General features: G+C 40.3%; 1 protein-coding gene across 1 annotated transcript in view; it reads left to right on the forward strand.

Moving 5' to 3' along the window:
• LOC121522310 (calsyntenin-2-like) overlaps positions 1-23,246 on the forward strand; it is a 347,129-nt gene that overhangs the window by 314,716 nt on the left and 9,167 nt on the right. Inside the window, exons 12-15 of the mRNA XM_041806529.1 lie at positions 3,079-3,290; positions 13,781-13,951; positions 14,084-14,229; positions 18,073-18,196. Of these exons, the coding sequence (XP_041662463.1) occupies positions 3,079-3,290; positions 13,781-13,951; positions 14,084-14,229; positions 18,073-18,196 (653 nt within the window). The remainder of the gene's footprint in view (positions 1-3,078; positions 3,291-13,780; positions 13,952-14,083; positions 14,230-18,072; positions 18,197-23,246) is intronic.

The raw sequence follows: 23,246 nt of genomic DNA on the forward strand, positions 1-23,246 counted from the left end.
CTTTTCTCTGTCTAATGTCTGTTATTTCCCATTTGATTGATGCTTAATCTGATGTCTTAACTGTGTGCCTATGAGCGTATAAATCAGTGCATCAGAGTGGTAGTGAGTCAGATTTCCATGTGCCTGCTCTCCCCTGTGGCTGTGTTGTGAGCTCACAGTCAGTGAGCTGAATTCCCACAGAGCAAAAGCAGGTCTGAGGGTCCATTAAAGTTCCACTGGATGCTGTGCATATAAACACACGCTGTCACACACTGGCAGGCAGACATGCATGTATGCAAACATAGTATACACATGGCTGCAAGTCTTTGTCTGCAGCCTGGGCACTCACAGAGCTTTTCACCCCCAGAATAACTCCACACGCTGTGAGCTGGATGTGGACTAAACACCTTTTTTTTTTTTTTTTTTTTTTTGAGGGTTCTGTTGGTATCGATAAGCTTTATTGGTTGCTGTAATGTTCCACAGCTTTTCTCTCGGATGCTGAATAGGTGTACAGCAGCTTGTATTAAGGACAGAGCAACTTTATTAAATGCCCACAAGCGCTCTTCTGTGTCCACTGCCCACTGGATAGTTCTTATACGACCTTCTGTTCGCTGAATAGGTCCAGCCATGCAGAGTGAAATTAGTCAGGGGATGAAAATAAAGGAAAGAACTCAGCGACACTGTCAGACATTTACCAAGGACAGCTTATACATGGGAAACGGTTCATAGAAATATGCAGACGTCATTGTGTTGGATGATTTCAGTTACTGGTCATCAATGGGGAAACATTTGATCGTGTGATCGTAATTACAGGAAAGAATGTAACATTTATACACAGATCAATGAGAGAAATACACCGTCACGGCCAACAGCATAGCAGGAAAAAATAGATTAGCTTCCCTTAAGGCAAGAAAAGTATACCAGTGTGTAGTAGAAATTTACAACTTGAGAAATTACGTTCTTACCGTCTTGGTAACACACCTACTAGTAAGAATCATAAGAAATCATTTTTACAGTACAGGCTAAATACACTGTTTTTTTGTCCTGAGTTACAGTATAGGGGAAGAGTAATCTAGTGTTTTACTCAAGACCACACTATCTGAGACCCAGACTTGTTGGAGACCAAGACAAGACCAAAACTTTTGGGGGTCAAGACCAAGTCAAGACCGAGACTCGAGACAAGGCAGAGGCAAGGTTGAACCTTTAAGAGGATTCTCTCTTTAATTTTATTTTTCTTTTTTATAAATTTGACAGATAAAGACAAGGTGTTGTTTTTTCATAGCACAACTTGCAAAAATCTCAAATCTTAACAAATTTGTTCAACTAACTTCTTGTAAAAAATAAATCCTTGTATGTATTTAAAAACCACAGACAAGTCCAGAATTATTTTAAATGTCTGAAAATGAGATGTTTTACTAGATTTGTCAGGTGAATGAGGCCTAAAGTAAGTATTCAGAGGAATTTCTGACTAGAAAAAGAAATGGACTGATGTTTGAGTTTTTGCAGGTGTAGCTATTTGTTGTTTTAGCAAGTGCTTCTCCTTATTATCACATTAATGAAGTCAAAGAATAGCAGATCAGCGCTGGTCTCAACCAGGCTTGATGGAAAATCCTGAGTCCTGCCAGTCCAAGTCCAAGACAAGACCAAGACAATAAAAATGTGGTCTTGAGACCGGTCTCAAGGCCAAGACCGTTCTCAATTACTACAACACTAGAGTAATGTCTACATTTATTTATTCTAAAGTGAAAATGAGCAGAGGGGTAGGTTAACATAACAATAATAGTTTGTTTTAAACTATGCAGGATACTTCTCTATCACAATGTCATTCCAACTGTTGTAGTTAGAGTCCGCTTGACATTATGTGAAGTAATATGGTGTAAAATTAAAAAAAAAAAAAAAAACTCTTTTAAGGATTTTTGACTGCACTGCTTAGTACTTAAAGCTGATGATACATGAGGCTGTACAGAGTTACTGTGCATTCAGAGAGTATTCAAACATCTCTGAGCCCACTTAGCTTTCACATGAAGTTTGTTACAAACTCAGAGTGAGCTTTCATGTGTTTTGCACTGAGGAGAGGCTTCCATCTAGCCAGTCTGCCATCCCAGATTAGTGGAGGGCTGCAGTGATGGTCCTCCTTCTGGAGGTTTGTCCCATCTCCACAAAAGATCTCTGGAGCTCAGTCAGAGTGACCGCTGAGTTCTTGGACCCCTCTCTCACTACGGCCCTTCAATCCCGATTGCTCAGTTTGGCTGAGTGACCAGCTCCTGGAAGAGTCCTGGTTGTACCTATTACCTTCCTTATGAGCACTATGGAGAATTATATTCTACTGGGAACTTCCACTGCAACAGAATCTTTTGTAGCTCTCCCAAATCCAATCTCTGAGCTCTGCAGACAGTTCCTTTGACCTTATTGCTTGGTTTTTGCTTGGGTATGTATTGTCAGCTGTGAGGCCTTCTATAGAGAGGTGTGCCTTTCCAAATCCTGTCCAATCAACCTGTTTTACCACAAATGGACTCCATTTAAGGTTAAGAAACAACTCAGCAACAATCCAAAGAAATGGGAGGAACCTGAGCTAAATTTCAAGGGCTTGCGTTTTTGCATTGGTTCCAAATCATGCGGCACTATGGTTACGTCAGGGGGAAAGTGTTCCTGGTTCATAAAGGGAATGATAGGTGATGCTCTGATTGTTTTGATTCATGTTACTACCAAAACACTTGTGTGTATAATCAAGCCACTTAATCCAAACTGCACTCTGTACCTGGCTTTTACCCCACATTGTGGACCATCTAAATGTAGACGAACATGTCCCAAATCATGATAAGCCATGCTCATCAGACAGCCCATTTAATACTGCCAAATATAGCAAATACAGCCCCTAGAGTGTTACACTTCCATTAAATGTAGCATCAGCTTAAGGCATATTTTGGCCTTCAAATCAACTAATTATGTCCAAAATATTTTAGGTTTATTACAGCACTGCTTGCCAACAGAAGAGTAGTACATAATTTAATCCAGGCTCAGCTGCCAGTTCAGAAATTCATGTCCAAGTCTGTCATTGAGCTCTCGCTCTCCTGTCTTTCTACACCTTTCTCCATCTAGATGTTTTGGTGAAGACACCTGTATCACCATACCAGACATTGATGCAGTGGTGATGGTGTTACAGCCCAGTGAGCCAAGGATAACCATCAGCGGGGTGGAAAGACTGAATCGACCGGCCTCTGACCTGAGAGCAGCAGGGGGTGTAGCTCTGTTCCAGGACCTTCACATCATCAGCACGGTCACCAGAGCAGACACCACCACACATCACACAGGTATGGACTGCCACACATAGTGGTGGCTTCTGTCTATGCAATTTATTTCAAAATACAGGTCCTGTCTGCAGCATGAAACACTTATTTCGGTTGTTGTTAGTCCCCTTTTCATCCTAACAAGGTAGTCATAGCAGGATAGAAAATAAAACAACCAAAACTTAATATTCTGTTACAAAGTTTTTTTCCAACACAACCTCAGCTGTAAAAGTGAAAGTTAACTTCACAAAGCAGGCCATGTGCACCTCCCTGCAGGTAGAAATCTGTCTCAGCTAAATTTTTAAATAGTTTTTCATATTGATAATGTGCTCACTCATTCACAACATCCCACAGCATGCAGAGCCACCTGCCTCGCTTTCCAAACAAACCTTCAGAGAATGCTGAATGTTTAATAATACCTCTCAGGATTACCAGCGAAATAGCGGCAAGCTAGCAAGGAAGTAGACAAAACAAAAGTTTTGCTGGTGTTTTTAACACAGAACAACTTTTTCTGGTGGAGGATGCAATGGTTGTTCAAGCTCTGATAAAGGAGTCTTTGTTATTCACAAACAGCACATATGGCATTTCTACTCACTGCACCATTGTGCATTGTTGCAGCGGCACAAGTGTCAACATCTGTATAATATTTTAACTTTTATAAAATAAGAAATAAAAGTTGGTTCTGATCTAACATTACAAATGATTTAAAGAAAGCTGAATCCATCTCTACCAATCTCACTGGCAAAATCAGTCACCACACTCAACATAAAACCAACAGTTGAATGGCTAAACCAGTTAGCTTAGATAACCCTTTCCAGCCATTTATATGTCTTTTTGATACATGTTCTTCAAAACTGCTAGGCTTGTGGCAGACCAACTTTTTCAGTCTTATAATTGTACTATGTTTTGTACTGGTAATTCCCTCTACACATATTTCAATACTAAAAGGTGAAAAACAGAAAAATTTGTCCTTTCTTCATGGCAACAGGTAGTTTCTATACATAAAGAAGTGCATCTCCTTGGGTTGCACACTAAAGCTGGGAATACACTGTGCAGTTTCAACCAACCATATGACAGTCGTGGCAAAATGTCAACTCAAACTGTGCGACTGAATCGCTTTCGATGCACAACCATTGCAAGCTGTGTGCTCACACTATACAATCCAATGGTCGTGCACGACCTGAGTGCTCACACTGTACGAGTGTGGTCAGGACTTACTGTGAAAGAAATCTGCGGAATTTCCTTTTTAAAAAGTCCCACACACTGAGGCTGAAGTGTCTCCAGAAACCCCCCCAGCTTTCTCTCTCTCCCTCTCCTGCTATCTCTCTCCATCCCTGACACGCAAACGGCATCACCATCTGTGTCAGCTGCAGGTCCGCAGGTAGGAATATCTCCTGCTTTTATATCCTTTATCTAATGGGGATGCATCAGAAAGTCATTCCAGCCGTTGCCATGGTAATTTAGGATGTTGTCTAACAGTTTACAGAGAAAAACAATCCCCCACAGTTGTTTATTCTGCTCATTTCTGCTCTCACTGTGAAGTGTCTGGAGTCATACCACCAAAATTTCAAACATGCCAGAAATCCTTCCAGTCGGGAGCAGATCGTCAGGTCATCGTCAGGCTATGGTCAACTGTGTTACCCCCTGACAAACGATGCCCGATCAAACTGAAAGTCAGCCCGACTTCAAAGTAAGTCGTACAAGTCAAAATTCGTGGCTGAATCTGAGGAAAATCGCACAATGTACATCCGGCTTTAGAGGCATCATCCAAATTTTTTGTGACATAGCCGCTACCAAGCTGTGTCCCTACCAAACAAGTAAACTCCACAGAGATGATGGTTGTAGACATGTCAGTACACGACTTTTGTCGTTTTTGAAAAGAAAACAACTCACTTTCTAACCTGGCCAAAATGATTCAGATGGGAGCTTTGTAAGAGGTATTCACCAGTGAGAAACACGAAAACGGGCGAATCCATCTGTTTTGTAAGGTGATGTAAACCCATCACTGGAAACTAGGGCTTAGCTGCTGTTTGATCATGAAACCCAGTTTACACCAAAGACTCATGATATGATTGGATATGACTTCAATGTCAGTTGTGAGAAATTCAGCCTCAATGGTCATAGAGTCGGCTTGAAATTGCACAGTTTGGATACAGACCTGCTTAGATTTTAAAACAAAATAAGGAACTTTAGGTAGAGAGAAGATTAGGACATGAATATAACAGCAAAAAAGAACTTGTTATGGATATAAAAAGAGATATATCGGGACAGTAAAATGGTGAACATTTGATAATTAATTGATTAATTCCTAATTAAAGACCTTCATTTATCCTAATTATTGCATTAATGCAGACAGCCCTAAAATAAATGTTGATATTGTTCTCTTTACTAATGCAGGCAGATCATGGCACGCATGGATACTGTGGTTTTAGGGGTCAGAAATACACGTCAGTCCATCCATAAGATTTTTGAATTTGCTTCTTTTTTTTGCCAGTGACTTTCAATTTGACATTCGATTATTTTCTAATATTGATTCTGTTAAACGGAACCACCCCATGGATGACTTTTTGCATCTAGTGGCGATGAACATTTTGAATCTTAAATCTTGGAAAAATCCCCAGTGGTGTCTTAGTATCACAAATTTCAGTAAAAGTATTTAAAAATAAAGCATAATGCAGAAAGAACACTGTTTGTGGGTATTTATCAATCTTACACAAAGGCATATTTTTACATTGACAATATACAGTATTATATTTTTACAGTCACAAGCATCAAGCTAATTCGGTGGAAATGAAAAGGAAATCAATATTACATTTTTGCTTTAAATGTGGTTAAATGTTCATCTAAACAGAGCTCCATTGAATCACTTGAGTAAATGTTCCAGTGTTTTGCTCATACAGCTGTTCTCCAGCCCTCACATACAGTTGAGAACAAATACCCTTCTCGCCATCAGTAATCCTCAATGTACACTAGAGCCTTTGTTCCATGCCACCGGCATGTTGAGTCAATTTCTGCAGCAGTCCATCCCTTTTCATGCTGGACCGTAGGTATTAGCCCCTCCACTGTTGCCAAACAATCTCCTTTGTGTCCTTATGCAACTGCAGACTCCCTCCTGCTGAGTAAGACCTGTACCCGACACTACACTGATTCTCAGGGTCGCACGGCCTTGACCGCCGGCAAATGAGTATGACATTTAAATCCCAGCGGCTTTCGCCTCATCCAACGATCCCAACGCCGACGCAGGAACAGACCTGCTCAGCCCGGCTCGGCCCTGGGGCCCCGCCACTCGCAGCCAATTAGGAGCAGATAAGCAGAGCTAGCGGGAGGTTTTAGCCCTCCATTGTTCGTAATGCGGCACAGGAAGAAGAGCAGAAAGTGGCATTGCTTTCAGGAGTCAGAGGAGCTTTCTCTGCTGGTGAAATAGAGACTGCAGCTGGGGGAAAGAGATTAGCTGGGAGCCAGAGAGACACAGAAATGGAAAGACAGAGGAAGAAGAGCATGTGTGGGAGAAAGAGGAACGATGAAGTTCCATAATGAGCAGATTTTGTGTCCTCTTGTGGCTTAAAGGATCCCAGATAAATCATATCTTTTGTGGGGCATGCAGTAGGTTTCTTTGGACCCTGTTAATCACCCCTTTGCCTTTTGCTGCTTTCTTATTCGATCTTTCATTCGTCTTTTCAGTGAAGCTGCTCTGTCCTGCCTGCGCCCTCTCTCCGTCTCATACATCACTATCTTTTCAGGGCTTATTCTGATGCCTTCATTTAGAGCCAATGTCTGCAATTCTTCTGAAGCAAATCCCTTTTTTGTTCAACATCTTGCTTTCATGGTCATCTTCTGTTCTCTTTGTCCTCATATTTTTTGCCTAACATTTCATTTCTCTTTCCAAAAGTTCAGCTAATATTTTTGATTCACCACCCAAACTGTAGCTCAAAGTTCAGTTTTTCCTGGGTAACAACACAATCTGTTTCTGGAACAGCCCCACACTCAGCTGCATCGTGTTGCACAACTTATAGTCAAGAAAAAGGCATTTGCAATGAGAGGAGTTGAAACTCACAACTGTTTGTTCCGGATCACAACGTCCTGAGAGCCTGTGAGTTCACACTACTGCGACTGGAGGAGACGATGCATTTATACGGTATATTAAGTTATTACTCATTTCGGTCAGGAGCATTTAATAGCTAACAAAGCTAGGCTATAGCAGCACTGAATGAAGTGCCTTTATAATGAGGTTAACTTTTCATTAGAGTTGTTCAGATTCTGATACCAGTTTTGGAAATAGTATGTCTGATACTGCTTAAAATGCAGGTAGCCTATTGGTATCGGTGAGTATATGAGCACCGATCCGATACTGTTTAGTCTAGCTTTATGTTTTGCTTTGTTTAGCCAGGCAAAATGTTAGGGCTACAAACAGGAAATCTCACTGCCTGAAAACACTGTTTTCACAGGCTAACAATTTTGGAGCAGCAGAACCCACTGCAGCAGCAAGAAATGGAGACTTTGTGACAGTTTTTCTCAGAATGTGATCATTTAAATGCCTTCCAGACCAGTGCTGTTGTACATGACAAGAAGAGACACATTTCATCATAAGTTTATTTACTTATGAACCATGAATTGTTGCCTCTTTTACTGGTTTTTCCAACTGAAGCTAGCTGTTGTGCCTTCCAACTGATGCTATTGGTGCCTTTGAATCCCTTGTGGCAGCATTTTGAGTGAGCCTGGAACTCGTGTGACTTTTTGGTACACCAGTAAACCCGATTTTGAACCTGTTTTAAATCAATTTTTATTGAATTACAATCATTTATTTTTTAAATTTGTTTTTCATTATTATAATATATATAATTGTTATTTCTGGCTTTTCCTGCCTGTATTTGTAGAGGAGAAGAGTGAATAGAGTCAGAAACAGGGATGAGAGGGTGGAGGAGAGCCATCTAGGAAAGGGCCATGGGCTGGATTTGAACCCAGGCCCCCTGCGTACATGGGGCGCACCTTAAACCACTCAGCCACCTGCACCTTGAATTACAATCATCTATTACTCCTAGCTGAAATGCTAACTGTCATTGTGTTTACCTTTATGAGGGTCTGTCAGCCAATGGCAGGCTGTTCTGTAATCACCTTATGCTGCCTGAATAGAGCATAATGGAGATAGAGAGAGAGAGAGAGAGCTTGTGATGCAGCCCCCTGTATTATTGTTATTATAATATTTAGCAGCAAATCAATAATCAGCAAAAAAAACAAAAAAAAAACAGCTTTAGAGTCACAGAGATGCTGTGCATTATAATTGTATTTGTTAAACCATGTTCTGATTCAACTATAAGTCTAAAATAATAATAGTAGTCTGCAAAGTCAGTCCTGAAAGTTCACACATATATCGGATCAGCACACCGTATCGGCTGATACAACTCCTTGGTATCCAATTTGTATTGGGAAGGAAAAAAATGTGTCGGAACATCTCTACTTTTCATATTTAAAGGAAGAGCCTTCTCTCTTTCTGCTGTTCTCCTTCTGTCATGTCAAGCTGTGTTGGAGTAGAAAAAAATCATCAGTGAACACAGAAATGAATGCAAGTGAAGACTTGACGTTGCATCAGAAGATTTGTTTCTATATCAGTTAATTGCATTTAAAAGGCTATGTATAATTATTGTTTTTATCTCGGCCTACATGTAGTAGAGCACAGATTTAACCTGACGTGCCAGATGGATTTGTTTCATACATCCATCTGGGAAAGCTTCAATAAGAAATGTTTGAGAAAAGGCAGAGGCTTTGAAAAATATTCAGAGTGTGACTGGATAAACGCTCCGTCTGTCACATCTCTACGGGCCAATCAGAGCAGCAACAAAACACGTGACGTAGCTGCTATCAAGCTGCGCATGCGCAGCTACTGAGGATTAACGTGAAACATGATGACTATAGACATGTAAGTACTCAAGTTTAATCGTTTTTGAAAAGAAAACAACTCACTGCTGTTCTTTGTTCTTCTTTAAACAAAGAAATGTTGTCAAGTTCTGATAAAACTGGTGCTTTAGCAGCATCCGCGCTAATCTCTTCCTCCATAACTGCACCAGCTCTTGCTGCTGCTTGTTTACGTCACGACTCTGCTGCATCTGAAAGTACTGCCCCTCGTTGCTGATTGGTCCTGTCACTTTCTAACCAGGCCCAAACAGTTCAGATGGGAGCTTTGCAAGATGGATTCGCCAGTGAAAAAACAAGGAAACAGGCGTATCCGTCTGCTTTGCAAGGTTAGCGCATATTACCTTTGGCAATAATTTGAGACATTTCTGACTTCCTTTTTATCTCTCCTTTCTTCTGAGAGAAATATCTGAACGGGGTGCTAAATGCTAATCAAATGCTCACTTACTAGTTGCCGATCCTCTATGTTTGTTTCAATGGTTGCAGAGAAAAGAAGCTTTGTCTGAGCTTTGCAGTAAGAAATATGTGCCTGCTATCATTCACCCTTACTTGCTGCTCTTCTAAATAGTAAGCTTATGGAGGCTAAGGCTGCCTGAAACTGTTCCTTGTACCTTTCTATGCTAAACACAAAGCTTTAACCTCAGACATCTGAAGAAAAAAATCTTTAATGCATAAAAAGGATAGAAAATTATGTCACATCTTTCGCGCACAACTTCCTTTTCATCTCTCCTGCTCATGCTTCCCCTTTTCACTACCTCATTCCCCCCAGAGACATCCTCCAGACACACACCCTGCATATCTATCTTTGTCCATTGGGAAGCAGTTAACTGGGCATAGCCTGTCTCCTCCCCAGGGACTGAACAGTGAAGGCTGGGTAACAGCGAGAGAGAGGAGGAGGCTGGAGCTTTATAGCAGACTGTAGCAGATTCCCAGCAGCCACCCAGCACGGCTGTGACGGGGGCTGTCAGAGGGGACTTGTTACTGCACGCGCTCATAGCACTGTCAGTGTTCAGAGAGATGACAAATAATTGGACTCCGTGAGTTGGAGAATGTGCGTTATGTCCTGTAATGTTTGAATTATGGTCGTGTAAAGTGTTCAGGGGGTTTCTTTCATAAAATTGACCCTTTTGTCAAGCACCACACTCCTCGGTTACTGATACTAGACAGAGCTCTTTTAGCTGGACTTGCTTCCATTTCAGGTGACTGAAAATATGCAACAAATTGACCTTTTTTTGATATTTAATTGGCTCGATTCAGTGACAGTGTCTGAGGATAATTCCAAATCCCTAGATAATTAGAGTTGTCAATATCTAAAACAAGTAATGTGGGCTGCTGTTAGCTGTCCCCTCACAGCAGTGGGGCAAGAGGTGAAGTGGTAATGAGCCATCTTCTCACATTGTACTTCTAAACATTGTGTGGTAGCTGTCAAACAAAAAAAACTTTCCAGTTTCTCATAGATTATGGAAAGCGTGGACCAACTTGTTGTCATTTAGCTTTCATGTATTTAATCAGAAACTGATGCTTTATAAAATGTAATGAAGAATGATACTTCCCCTAAAGTTTACTTACAAGTAAAATTACTGACTTCAAAAACTACTCAAAAAAGTAGAAATACATAAGAAAGTACTCTACTACAGTAACATGAGTAAATGTAATTGACTATTTTTAACCCCTGCTTATTACACAAGCAAGTTATCAATGCATCATTATGGAGTTTGAGTATAACAGTGGCATTACTGTTATTTTACTGTAATGTTTAGTAGCTACTAGTCATGTCAATATTGTGGATATTTAAAAGTGTTGTTTGTTGCTTATCTGAGTTGTTATTGTGGCTGTAGAAGGCTTAAATAACCAGTGTGGTTGTCCATAGTGTTAAATTCAAAGAACACATATTTTATAACTAACCTACAGTTCAAAAAAGACACAGACACCTCAAACCTTTCAAAGATAGACTGGCCAGATTCCATGTCTATCATCAAGCAGGTCCATCTTGAAAAGCTCAACTCTGAAACCATTGTGCCAAGGCTGAAAACTGACCTGACCAATAAGTGTAATTTGAGGAGAATGTGGTGGTAGCTATGGGTGGAATTTAGTTGTAATGAATGCTGACAACAATGGCTGCTGCTGGTGTCATGCTCACCTTGGATGTAGCTATATTATCGTGGCAGTTTTATCAGAACTAGACCAAATTTCTCTATGAAAAAAGATTAAAGAACAGCACTGAATGCTTTTTCATGGCAGAAAAGATATATTCCTGACCTGCTTGGACTTGAGTTTGTAGTTGCTATGGTCTGAGTTTGGTTGTACTGTAAGTCAGTATATTCAATGGCTGCTGCCAGTGTAGCACGAACGTAGATATAGCGGCACAAGAGCAAAGAGCCACACTGTGCACTTCTTTTGGCAGAGATGTTACTGCACTTCTGCTGACTAGCATGAGTTCATGCTCAAGCTTGCCAAGACTGCACATGCCTGCTAACTCATTTTGTCTTGTTGCTCTAATTGGTCCATAATGGACATGATAGACAGTATGCCCTATCATCTTTCGAGAACTTTTTGAAAAGTCCTACCTGTCCCAAAGGCTTTGTATGGGAGGTTTTCCAGATTAATGTGAAATATATCCATGCAATGGCTATATGAAATATCCTAGTAGGCAAAAAAAGTTTGTCTGACCAGAGGTAGCATAGCAGTGGCTAATTTGAGAGGGGGGCTTTTTGATTGGCCGGTCAACTGACCAATCCTAGAGCCAACAAGGAGGAGGTTGTCATGGCAAGGAAACAGCAAATCCGGCTGTCTTGTGATACCTTGCAGCTCTGCTGCTGCCTTGCATAGTGAATGGACCCCTGCATATGTGATGGTCCTCACAAGTAAAAAACTTTTGCTAACTCATTAGTATCCTTCCATCTATCCATCCATTTTCAACACAGCATATCCCATCTGGGGGCTGGAATCTATCCCAGCTCTCACTGGGCATGGTAGTTGCCAGTCAATTGCATTGCTGACATATGGACATACAACCAGGCATGCTCTCACTCACATCTACGGGCAATTTCGAGAAACCAATTAACCAACCGAGCATGTCTTTGGTCTTTGGGAGGAATCCAGGGTAACCCAGACAGAACCCATGCATGTGTAGAACAAACAAACTCCACACAAAAAGATCCTGGACAAGTTTCAAACCAGAAACCGTCTTGTTGTGAGGCTACTCATCAGTATGTTGTTTGTATGACCACAATTATCGCGGTAATGAGCATACAGCGTGTACCACATATGCTTTTCCTGGGTGTCAAACTTCGGGAAATTGTCTGTCTTCTCAGTAATCAGTGCCATAATTGATGAATCAGTAAATCCATTCATTGTTGTGGGAATTTTTTGTTAGTTGTAAACCTTTGCCATTGTGTTTTTTAAAGTGAATTAACTTTTAGTTCAAAAAAAAAAAAAAAAAAAAAAAACAGAAATTGCACAGAATATCCAAATTATAAACATCTGTAGAAATGTTTGGCACATGTGGCAGTTAAACCTTTTTTTTTCCCAAACACACACTAATGTTCATAACTTCATAGGCCTATGAATATATATATCTTAGGTGAAATTACAGAGCTGGTCTGCCTTGTACGAAATTCTGCCTGGTGCCCAACTTTGGCCACAGCTATGCATTCTCTCATCATGTTCAGAAAACGCTAGATATCCAAATTATAGTACTTTAGGGGAATCAAAGGTCCAACAAACCAAAAAAGACTTAAATAACTTCCCTGCTGACTTTAGAATCCCTGTGGAAAAGTCAGAGTTGAAGAAAGTTCAGTTTCACAGCTTAGAGTATTTTCAGTTTTAAGCCAGCAGTAAGATATTGAAGGATAGAATCAAAGATGTGAAAAGCCCACCATGACCTCCATACACTGTTTACTGCCACTTCTCACAATGTTTCTCACAGATGAAAAAGAAGTTACATGTGTAGGAGGAGGAGAGACAATTCAAGATTGATTGAAGCCTTTCATTTCTTTCTTTTCCCCCTCTGAAATAGCTGGCCAAGGTTAACTTGGGTTGTTGCCTTGCTCTTTAGTTGTCCCTGTAAGCTTTGATTGCTCTTGAGTAATTACTTTTCTCATGGTCAGGTATGCTTCTGTGTGTCACATAGGCATGTCACTTAGCCAGCTGTTATGGGTTGAGTAGATGCAGTTCAGCCCATAAGGAGTGAAAGAATGACGACTACATGGCAGTTGTGATTGAAAAACTTGATTTATTTATATTTTTGAAAAGTGTGCTGCTGTCAGTCAAATACAAAGTCCTAAGCACCATACCAGCCTTCAATCTCCACTCTTCAGGGTACACAGATCAAGCCAGTTTTGAGCCACTAATATCTTTGTGTTTGACTACTTCTTATATTCAACAAATAATCAAAAGGTTAAAACCTAAAATGAGTTTGCGTTTGAGAACAAATCCTGCCTCTCTGAATCTAAAAAGAGACTGGTTGATGTCACTGTTTTATAAGTAACAGACCATGATGATGTTCTGTATGCTACTTACACATGCTCTGAACAATTCAATCATTTTCTCTTTCAAAGCTGCAGGGATGGCTTAATATCATCATGTTTGTCTGTGTCTATGTGCAGCACGTCGACCCGGGGTGATGGAGGAGATCATTCATAACTTGGACTACTGCGATATCCTGGTGCTGGGAGAGGAGCTGAGACCAGATCAGGAGTCCCTCCAATTACAGCGCAGCATTCTATTGGGGAAACACCTGGACGCCACAAACTCCACATCTGGCATGTCCATATATGGTAGGTAACTATGGTTACCACAGCTTAGCTACATCTGTGTGGCTATACCCTAGCGGAGTTTTAACAGCTTTCAATGTGACACATCCATACAGATACCTTATTTCAAACATCTGTCTTTGCCTCTGTGGCCAGGTGTGGACTCCATGTTCAACTATGAGCAGGTGATCCGACAGGTGCGTTACTACAACTGGCAGCCTGGACTACTAACAGAGAGAAGGTTTCGCCTCACATGCTCGGAGCTTAACGGACGTTACACCAGCAACGAGTTCAACCTGGAGGTCAGTGAGATGAACAGCTTCATTTTTAGTGGTTTTAGATGTCAGTGTATGGTAGATAGTAAGTGCGATTTTAATGCATTTTTGTAAGCTCCTAGGGGTCTGAACAAGCATCCGCTAACCACAGTTTTAGTTTGTTCAGTTTAGTCAATTTGGAAATGAGACTGTAGATCCAACCCACCAACTCACTCAGAAAGATGTAAAAGTCCTTCAGTCTTAGAAAGATGATAAGCAGCAAGCACCTCTAGCATTACAGATGATCCTGGAAATATTCTCAAGAATAAACCATTCACTATAACATTTGTAATCGTCAGCATTGGTAGCAAGTTGCCACCAAAGACACTGCTGCCTCTCACAACTGAGTGTATCAAAGTGCTTTGGCTGGCAGAGCCACCGAGCTGACTCAGCTCAGGTGTCTGGCAACACTTTTACTCTGAGAGCAAATTCTAAATGAACTGCTGCAGCATCAGTTTCCCATCTTTAGTGGCAAAACATCTGTGGGAAAATAGAAGTGTAGCATGAGAAATGAGAAACCTTGAATTTAACTCGGTATGCAATTTCACACTTGCTCAATTTGTTTTAAAAAACGGTGCTGACAATTTCATGAGCAATCTGGTTTTCCCTGTTACAGTAATATGAGCCCTTCAGTTAAATGGTGCGCTTGAAATTTTTGTTCATCTCCCAAACAACTCAAAACATTCCATCTAGATTTTGCTTCTTTGTATTATCTTAAGACTCTTTACATGAATAGCCGGTCTTGGCTGTAGTTTGTAGCCCTATTCCCATAGGGCAGTATTACCAGTGGATGTCATGTAATTTGTGATAGTTGTAAATACGTACAGTGCTTAACAAATTTATTAGACCACCCTAACCCTAACCAAAGTCAGGTTTATGCCACAGCTGTCCTAAATTAACAGCATTGGTACTTACAAAAATCATTTTTTATGTTTCTGCAATGGTTAATACACCAATATGTAGAAGCTCTTTAACCCAAATGATATTTTTAATGCTAAAATATAATTAAGAATTTTCAAATTTACTGATTACAAAAAAACTGAAAAAATAGTAAAGCACATTAATATTTCTTGATTAATATGTCAAATGATAGTTATTTACTTGCATTCCTGAACAGAAAAATGAGTTTTAGTGCTTGAATGTTATGCTTGATTAATTTCTGACTTCTCAGAGAAGCCCAGTGAGCCGGCTCACATTTGGGTGGATTCAGTTTGAAATTCCTCGTTCCTGTTCAAAATGGTAAAACATGGAGAGCTGACTGAAATGAAAGAGTTCGCTTTAAAGCACTTCATGATGCTGGATAGTCTCTGAGACAAATATGACAGGTGGTCTAATAAATTTGTTTAGCAATGTATGTGTTTTATTTTATAATATGTGGAGCAACCATATTTATAATTTGTCACGCAAAATTCTAGAGAAAATAATCAACTATGATTCAGACTCACAGAGGTCCACAGTTCATATTTATCCCATGCGAATCGGCATCTCTGTGATGTGGAGTGGTATTTTTTTCTCTCTCTCTATAAAAAGACTTTATTGAAACTTTATTGATAACAAAACAGAGAATTTACAGAGTATTGCAACTTCTTTATTTATTTATTTTTTTTTTTTTTAACTTGGGGGCCGTTGATTCTGCTTTTCCTCCAGCTCAGTGCCATTATCAGTGCATTTCTCTCTCATTATGAGAAATTTCTGAAAAATAACAAGTTTTTCTGTTTATTAAATATGCCCTATGAGGTGCCATTTTTATTGAACAGAGCCCTCGATTAAAATCAAGAGGAGCTGGTTAACATGGTTGAGTGTTTTGGTTGAGTGCCCCCTAGAGATGAAATTTTACATACTGTGTGTTTCAGGCAATTTCCCCTGCAAACCATGCAGTACATAAGCATTTCTAACCCCAACCCTAACCCTACATCAGCATTTCACAACATTTTCACTGTAAATTCACCCTCTTAACGTCTGAAAGATCTGAAGGCACTCAGTCAAGCAGTGGTTCTTAACTGGTGCATTGAGACCCAAAAGTGGGTTGCAGAGCTGTTTTTGGGGGTTGCAATTTTATGCCTAAAAAATAGGGCAAAAGTATTTGAAGTACTGGGGCCATTAGCAGACAATATCCATACATTTTGTTGTATGCTTTTTGAAGAAAAAATATGCAAATTTAAATGTTCTTGTAAAATTTCAACTTATTTATCTCATTTTATTGGGATAACAAAAGTGTTTTTTCTGTTTTGATGCAGAAATTTTCCAAGCACTCTGGAAAATTGGCAGAAATGTATATGCTGGGATGGGGAAATGGCATTTAAATTTCTATGTTTTGTCCTGTCTCCTTTTTCAGTCATACATTATGATCCATCCAAGATGTTTTATCATTAAAATACAAGTATTGTTGACATTTTTTGAATATTTTGGTCATGATTTATCATTTTAGATCCTGTAGCTCGACCAGTTAGCCCACTGCTCCAGGGCACTTTCTTTAAACAATTTAAACACTTACATTTCCATGGAATGGGACCTTTTAAACATATTTGGAGCATTTTGGTCACCTGCAGGGCTGAAAACAAAAGAAAATCATGATTCTTGTGCAGTACTTTCTGGCGTACGTATTTCATTTTCTGACCCAGTTTTTGGCATGATTTCAGAAACGGGAAAATGGGGCATCATGGTAATTATTGGTTTGTTTAAAGTATTTCAAACACATAGCAGGATGCAATGGCACCCCAGTTGAGAGAGGATGAACACCATTGCCTTTTGGTTCTGGAATCTGAAAACAAGAATGGACAACACTTTGGTCATTTCAGCACCCTCATGTTTGAGTTAGAAATATCTATTACAGAAGCACCAAACCAAATAGGGGGTAATTCAAAAATTAACAGAAGTCTCCAGGTAAAACTGATTAAATGCAAACAGTGCATTTTGTAATATCATTTACAAAGACCCAACATTAATTTCCCATGAGTGGAGCACTAAGCAACATTTCACAGTTACAATAGCAAAGAAAAACTGCCTTTTCTTAGGCAGAAAGCTTGAAGAGAACCAGACTCATGTCGACTCCTCTGCAGAGGCCGTACAAAGGGAATAGAGGGAGATGCAGAGAGATGGAAGGATCGAAAGAAACAGAGTAGCAGCAATGACTAAGATACATGGATTCACAGTTTTTGCTACAATGCCAGCAATAATGATGAAAGTATGGTATTACTAGAAACAGCCATACAAAGTAACAGGCCAATCAGTCTAATATTAACATGAGCAACTATAATGATAATATGGAGATAACTAAAATTGCCAAGCTTTTAGATTTACTTTAACATTTATAACAATGAGAGAGGGGAAGAGAAAGCAGCCCATTGGGTCAGGTCCCCTGGCCATTTGAAGCCTATTTAAGCAGCATAACTAGAGGGCTGATCCAAGCTTGAACAAGCTGGAACTATCTACTTTAACAAAAAAGAAAGTTTTATGTGTACTCCTAGAGTTAGTGTTTGATAGTTAAAGTTACTACATGCCTTCTGGGTCCTGACATTAAGACTCAGTCTGCATCAACAAACCTTTTCAATCATTTTCTGGTGTTTATTTTAACGGATGAATCTGGTTTACATTTCACCTTCCTGTACTGAGCTAACCCTGTCCTCCTAAAAGTGTTAATGCATGCACTCACCAATTCCTCCTGGCATTGCTCTTAACATTTGTACTGTAATTTGTCTGGAATAAATCTTCTGTACAATTTAATGGAAGTCTGAGTGTGCTGTCAAGTCAGAAAAGACTGAATTTTTAAGAATGAAAAAAGTCACTTTACCTTCCGCAATCGTCACCTCTGCTTCATCTCTTCTCAACCAGGTGAGCATGCTGCACAGTTCAGAAGCTGGGGAACACATCAATCACATGGTAGCCCCGCCCCAGTACATGCAAGTGGTCCACCATCCATCCATGATGCATGACTTGTACCCAAACCACAGCTCAGGTGAGAAATACAACCTGGTAGAGACTTCTCTAGTTTGCTTGTAAACAAATTGTGTGATGGACTCTCAAAGATTTTATGCAAATATGGGCATCACGTCTCCATCCCCTTCTGTTGTACAAACTGAAGCCAAAATACCTGGGTTAGTCAGTCTGTCAGTAGAGGCTTCGCTTTAAAAAGGTTGTTCAAGGCTTTCCAAAGAGAAATGGAGCATTAAACCAGGGGAAAAGGAGCTAGCCAGTGCTATCCAGAGGCACAATAGACCTGCAACTCTATACCTGTCTAGATAGGTGGGCAGCAAATGTTTCTCATGAATGAAAAGGCAATGAATGTAAGCAATTATGTTAAGCCAGCCAGGTATAACACCAACTGCTCATTAACGCAAATAACTCTAATATGTAATCGTGTGGCAGCAATCAATGCATTCAAGCATTTAGACATGGTCTAGATAATACACTAAAGATCAAATCAAGCATAATAATGAAGAAGAAAGGTGATTTAAGTGATTTGAATGTGCCGAGGTTGTTGGTTGAGTATTTAACGAGCCCCTGATCTACTTAGATTTGTCTTACACAACTATCTCAAGGATTTAAAAAGAATGGTGAGAAAAAAAGAAAAGTTCTCTGGGTCTCTCTAGAGGTCAGAGGAGAATAACCAGACTGGATGGAGATGGCAGTAAAACAACAGTAACTCAAATAACCACTCATTACATTGGAGGCATGCGGGGAAGCATCTCTGAATGCACAACACGTTGAACCATGAAGCAGATGGGCCACAGCAGCAGACCACACTCTGTGTCACTCTGTCAGCCAAGAACGGGACACAAAGCCAACAATTCACAGAGGCTTCACCAAAATTGGATATCAGAGGATAGGAAAAAGTCACCTGGTCTGATGAGTCAGACCCCCATTCTGATGCCAAGTTTGATCTCCAGCAGATCATCTTGACCATGTCGACATGGCTAAATGCATTAGTTGCTGCCACATGATCGCCTGCTTGGACATTTGTGTCACTGAGTGGTTGAACATGCACACCTAAGCAAGGGAACGATGGTAGATTCTGCTTTTGATTTAAGTGAAAACCACAAGATTTGACTTAAAGACAGCCAACATGATCACAATCAATGCCAAACTGTTTTTCTGCAGTTAGCACTCTTCATACTCCCCTCAAGCAGGATCAGCAACTCAGGTATCTTATCTCATTTGTCTCAGTGATGTTGCCTTTTGGAAATTAAAGCCATCATGTAAAGCTTTATCTTGGCAGTTGTAGCATAAAAAACAATGTACTGGAGAACCCGGGGAGAATCAACGCATGCACGGGAGAACATGTAAACTCCGTACAGAAAGGCCCTGACCGGCCTGGTCCGGGAAGCAGACCAGGGGCCTTCTTGCTGTGAGACAACACTGCTAACCTCTGTGTCGCTGTGCAGCATATGTCTCAACTAACTTTAGGTCAATCTAGAAACAAAGAGGTGGAATTGAGACGATTGTGTGCCGATACAGAAATGAACTTTTCATATAAAGTATATTTTTACACCAGAGGTTGCTGCTCGTCGCATTCTCAAGAGCATGTTTTTTCATGTTTCCAGCTAAATGTGATTTAAAATTGCATTATACTAATTAGTCTAAAGTGGAGAAAATAGAAAACAGGCAAATTCATCATAGGTTCGTTGTTTCAATGGGTATGTAATATAAACTGGTATACTTCATAGATTGAGGTTAAAGTAAGCAGTTAGCTTCCTCTTTGCGGATTAATATCATACTTAATGTGGTTACTCATCTCTTTGGTTGATTGGTTATAAGTTGGTAAAACCCTCAACAAACTACATGGAACTTTTTAGCAGTTTTGAGGACAAACTACTGCTATGCCATGCCATGCCATCCCTCCAGGTGGGGAGGATGTCTTTGCCCAAAGTGAAGGGGTTTAAGTACCTCAGGGTCTTGTTCACGAGTGAGGATAGACAGGCAGATTGGTGCAGCATCTGTGGTATTGCAGATGTTGCACTGCACCATTGTGGTGAAGAGGGAGCTGAGCCGGAAGGCAAAACTCTCAACTTACCAGTCGATCTTTGTCCCAACTCTCACCTATGTTCATGAACTCTGGGTAACTCTGGGTAATGAACAACAGAACAAGATCGTAGGTTCAAGCAACCGAAAAGAGATTCCTCAGGAGGGTGGCTTGGCTCTGCTGAAGAGATAGGGTGAGGAGCTTGGACATATGGAGGGATCTTAAAGAAGAGCTTCTACTCCTTTGTGTCAAAAAGAGCCTGTTGAGGTGGAGGCATCTGATTAGGATGCCTCCTGGTTGCCTCCCTGTGGAGGTCTTTTGGGCACACCTAACTGGAAGGAGACCCCGGGGTAAACCCAGAACTCGCTGGAGGGATTATTTATCCCATCTGGCCTGGGTGAGCCTTGGAATCCCCCAGGAGGAGTTGGAAAATGTTGCTGGGGAGAGAGATGTCTGGGTTGACTTGCTTAGCCTGCTGCCACTGTGACCCGACCCCGGATAAGCGGAAGAGAATGGGTGGATAGATAGAAGAGAGCTGCCTATTTTGATTTCTGAATTTGACCATTTGGCTGGCTAACCTCACGCATCCCTTGTTTTCACCATTTAAATTCTAGCCTGCAGCTCCGCCCTCTGGCAAATCTCTCACTACAGTTACTGACAGTGCCAGAAGTCGTTGGTTAAAGTGGATGATGTTTGTGGATGAGAGAAGTCGTTTGATCCCAAATTCATAACAGCAGGGAAAAAATCAAGATAAAAGCTTTGTTTTCGTGTGCTGTTCATTGCTTAAAGTTCAGCAAGATGTAAAAAGTGTTTCTGGTCTGCATTGTTTGGGTCTTCTGCAGAAACACTCTACCTCCATCAGCCTCCACATATCCTTCTGCATGCCACAAGAGCCCGTTTAAATGTAATAAATCATTCCCACTCTTTTTACAATCAACACTTCTGAAGCCAAAATCTTGTCCTACACCTTATTCTGTGCTCATTGAGATGTCTGTTTCAAAAGACTGCTTAAGGCTAAAGATGATGGCAGCTCTCCATGTAGAGATTAAGTTTAATTGTTTTAACAACCCAGACAGATGTCTACTAACAATTTGGACTGGAAAAACATCAACAGAAATGCTTTTGGTGTTTTGCCACTTAAAATTAACAAGCAAAGGATTTTATGGACTTAATACATAACATTTATTTTACTACACCTGCTATATCTACGGCTCCATTGACGGCAACTACCCGGGGCTGTAAAACAGCTTTCATTAAAATAAAGGAAATGTCTAATCTTGTATTGTGTTCACGTACCGAAAAACTTGCAATATCCATGGGATAAGCTGCAGGCTCCAACCCCAAGTTTTCATCCAACCTGACCTGGAATTTCTTTGCCAGCCCTCGGTAGACTTTATCAGTGAAGTGCAGGTGAGCTGATGTGTGAACTCAGGAAGAATTCAGGTAAAGTCACCATGAAAGAGTTGGAGGGGGGAAGACGTTCAATTTCTGCAACTGGAGTACAACCTTTCAAATATCAATACATTAAAAAAACACTTCATCAAAATTTCTTCCCTCCTTTTTGTTAATACTTCATATTATTAGGGGGGAATTGCTTCTGTACACCATGTGCACTGCTCCTATCATTGCATGGCAATGCCTGTGTCCAATTGGAATTGAGGCACTTGCAGTGCCTATAAAAAGTACCCACCCCCTTGGTTGTTTTACCTTTTATTGATTTTATAAATCAATCATTGTCAAACAAAATGTTGCTTTTTTGACTAAAGGATATTACAAAAATCATCTTTAATATAAAAGTAAAAAAAAGATTTCTTCAAAGTAATGCTAGTTAAAAAAAAATCTGGGATCACCTAAGTGCAGTGAATGTCTCTCAAGTGGTTGTAGAATAAAGACACCTTTGTCTGGAAGGTTCAGTCTCTGGTTTATCAGTATTCCTGGCTACCATAACACCATGAAGACAAGAGAACACGCCAAGCAACTCAGAGAAAATGTTATTGAAAAGTTTAATTTCGGGGCCAGATACAAAAAAATGGCAAGGTATTAAACATCTCCTGGAGTTCATCAAATCCATTACCAAGAAATGGAAGGAATATGGCACATGTGTAATTCTGCCTAGAGCAGGCCGTCTTCACAAACTGAGTGACGGTGCAAGAAATAGACTAGTGAGAGAGGCCACCAACACACCTATGACTACTCTGAAGGAGTTACAAGCTTCAGCAGCTGACTCTGCATACAACAACTGAGTTCTTCAACTGTCAAAGCTTTATGTAAGAGTGGCAAAGAGAAAGCCACTGTTGAAGAAAACACTGAATCTCCACTATGGTTCAGCAAAAGGCATGTGGGAGACTGCATGGTTAAGTGGAAGAAAGTTCTTTGGTCTGATGAGATAAAAATGGTGCTTTTTAGCCACCAGACAAGTTGCCAAACACTGTACATCAATACAAACACACCATCCCTGCTGTGAAGCACGGTGGTGGCAGCATCATGCTGCAGGGATGCTTCTTGGCAGCTATAACCCTGGAAGGCTTGTAAAGGTAGAGGATAAAATGAGTGCAGCCAATTTTAGGAGAATCTTATTCAGCCTGCAAGGGAACTACAGCTTGGTAGAAGATTTATTTAGATACTGACCTGAACCATGCAGTGAAATCTACAGGGAAATGTTTTAAAGACAACAAGGTGAATGGTCTGGAGTGGCCAAGTCAAAGCTGGAACTGACCTAGAAAGGGAATTTGGGCTTGACTTAAAAAAGGACTGATCCCGTGCAACTGAATACTTACTTGAAGGGGGTGAATATTTATGCAGTCAGTTATTTTACATTACATCTTTTTATTTGATTGGCATTACTTTGTTGAAATTTGCTTTCACTTGATTTAATGTATAAAATCAATACAAGAGTAAAACATCCAATGGGGTTGATAGGCATTGTACTGATGTTTCCTTCTGTCTAGAGTTTTGAGTTTTATTTGCTCTCCGATGTATGTCACCCTGGACAAAAGGTCTGTTAAATGACATTGTAAATACTCTTTTGGAAATTAAAATGTAATAT

Source organism: Cheilinus undulatus, linkage group 2 (genome assembly GCF_018320785.1).
Source record: "Cheilinus undulatus linkage group 2, ASM1832078v1, whole genome shotgun sequence".
In the NCBI taxonomy this organism is placed as follows: domain Eukaryota; kingdom Metazoa; phylum Chordata; class Actinopteri; order Labriformes; family Labridae; genus Cheilinus; species Cheilinus undulatus.